Source organism: Elephas maximus, chromosome 8, assembly GCF_024166365.1.
Source record: "Elephas maximus indicus isolate mEleMax1 chromosome 8, mEleMax1 primary haplotype, whole genome shotgun sequence".
In the NCBI taxonomy this organism is placed as follows: domain Eukaryota; kingdom Metazoa; phylum Chordata; class Mammalia; order Proboscidea; family Elephantidae; genus Elephas; species Elephas maximus.
In genome coordinates, this window is record NC_064826.1 from 35177501 (window position 1) to 35180000 (window position 2500).

At 41.2% G+C, this 2500-nt stretch overlaps 1 protein-coding gene across 10 annotated transcripts in view; it reads right to left on the reverse strand.

Moving 5' to 3' along the window:
- The window catches only part of FOXP2 (forkhead box P2), a 636455-nt gene that overhangs the window by 32179 nt on the left and 601776 nt on the right, over nucleotides 1–2500 (reverse strand). For all 10 annotated transcript variants that reach the window (XM_049894628.1, XM_049894635.1, XM_049894634.1 and 7 more), the window contains 3 exons: nucleotides 1411–1612; nucleotides 226–302; nucleotides 1–87 (listed from right to left, as the gene is read on the reverse strand). The exon at nucleotides 1–87 is cut by the window's left edge and continues 15 nt beyond it. In XM_049894628.1, coding sequence (XP_049750585.1) covers nucleotides 1–87; nucleotides 226–302; nucleotides 1411–1612 — 366 coding nt within the window. The remainder of the gene's footprint in view (nucleotides 88–225; nucleotides 303–1410; nucleotides 1613–2500) is intronic.

Genomic DNA, 2500 nt, shown 5'->3' on the forward strand with positions numbered 1-2500 from the left:
ATTACGCCTGAAGTAAGCAAATGTCCGTGTAAACCAGCTGTAAATTTCATTAAGTGTTAACTGCCTGTCAGATGATTCCATGATAGCCTGAAATGAGACAAGATACATAGTGACATAAAATAATGGTTTACTAACTAGACTAGAAGACACTTTCTCACCCAAGCCTTACTTTAAGCATTCATGACTTTAATTTCATCAAGCCAAGTTCATTTTCTTGCTACTTACCTGCCTTATGAGAGTTGCATAAGTAAATGGAGGTCTGACATCTGCATTTTTATAAAATTCGTAGTTTGGGGCAATTTCTATAAAAATAAAAACTGTGTTAATTCTGCTAATAATTCACATTACATATAATTGATTTTTCATCTTTTCCCCCAGTATTGGTGAAGTGATTCAGTGAGAAAGCCACTGACTAGTGAAAGCACAAAGCATGACAGTGGAATTGAATTATATGGAAAAGGCCATTTCTGACGTGAAGTGCAAATGAAGCGTCCACTGGTTGTTCCTGGTACTTCAGGAACAGTGCAACCAGCTGGCCTAGGATTTTTCCAACAGCCAGGTCCTCTTTTAAATGAGTGGTTTAGGCATGTCCTTACATGGACTTTTGCCCCCTTGCCATAATCCTCGCTTTTCTCGTCTAATACTTTTAAAAAGCACAACAGGATTTTCTCTTGGGGTCTGTGGCCATCTAACAACAACAACAACAAACTCAAAACTCTCACAAGCACCCATGTTGAAAATAACTTCACTTTCTGTAAAAAGGGGGCTCTGGGCTAATAATGGTTGCAATGTGTGGCTGTGATTTTCCAGATACCCGTGGGGGTGGGTAGGTGGGGGGTTGTTGGGTGAGGCAGGGGGGAGGGGGCAGGATAAGAGAGGGAGAGAAGGTACATTTTTGTTCCATGCAAGCCTTGCCTCTCACGAGGCTGCTTAAGTATAGCAGAGCGTATGCATTAGCAGCTGTGGTAGAATCTCATTCAGGTAGCACCTTAACAACGATTGATTGGCATAAAGTCCAAATGGCCTTGCGTAAAGCAGTGGTGCTTCATATATGTCCTTTTAAACGGCTCTTCTCATACAGCATTACTTGCAGATGTTGAATTGCTATAGTTTTCCCTCAGAGATCAAAGGATCTCATTGAATTGAGGTGATAATATGGGCTATTCTGACAACACATCTCTCAACGTCTCTAATGGGGAGAGCTTTCTTTCGTGAACAACCGTTCAGAACAATTCATCATGGTGTGCTTAGGGAATCGCCCCATCCGTATTTACCCGGAATAAAACAATTATCACTCCATAAATCATGACTTGAGTTTCCATGTGCTCTGGAATGGCTCATGTACAGTTGCTTCAGCTACAGTTTTCCTCTCCCAAAGTAAAAGTGCTCTACTGAGCGTTCATATCCTACCTGATGACATGGGAATGTTGTATTTGTCTGAATGTCGCCTTCGTATGGCTCCCACATTGGGCACACTGGCTGGGGTGATTACTGAGGGTCCCTGGGTAATCGGGGTGACTGGGGCCGTTGGTGTGGTAGGGGTTTGAGGTAAGCTCTGTGGGGATGTCTCCAACATGTTCTTCGACATGGTGACACTAGACACCAGATTTAGCTGCAAAGGCCCAAGAGAAGGGCAGGAAAAAGGTAGAGACAAGAGAAAAAGACTTAAAAAGGTTTGACAAATGAGAGTGGATTCACTTCTACAGCTGTGTTGCCACTAATAAGCTGCAAAAGGAAGCAGCCAATCTCAACTAATTACAGGATGAAATTGTATCATAAGAACTCTAATTAGAGGATGCTGTTAGAGGTTATCTAATAATCTGCTGCAATGTTACTTAGGACTAACTCCTTCTTGTCCTACCAGACTTCAGCGCAAGTGTATTTCCTTAAATAAAAGCCAGTTGCTGATTATTGACTGCCCCTGTTGTTAAACAGGTCTAGCCCCCAGTGAAGCAACAACAACAGCAATAATGAAGGATGCAATGTTTTCAACCCACAGGACTTAGAAAGTAAGTTGCTATTCTGTTGCTGCCAGAATTTTTTTTTTTTTTTTTTTTTTTCCCATAGTCCCAAATCTCAGCTGAGAGGCTCCAGCCAGCTGGAAAATTTTACACTGACCTTTAGTCTCCTTGCTAATTTGGTGGAATGGTAATGACATTACTACATATTCAAACAAAATTGTCTTAATTGCAAATTAGCCGGAGGAGGCTGAAAATTTTCAAATTAAATCTGATTGGAGATGGAGAGAGGGAAATGGAATTTCCTCACTAACAATCATTTGTGGCATGTGTTAACAAATATAATGAAATGTCAAGTTTGCCAATTCCTCTGGAAGTATCATTTTCAATTTATGATTACAGTGTCACTTAATGCTGATGTACCCTGGAAAGTGGGTGTCAGGGTAGAAAAAAGGAAAAAGGTGAGAATGTATGCAAGCTGTTTAACAGTGTGCCCTTCACTACTCCCCTCAGAAAGGCCCTGTTCTTCATTATCAAAAAAC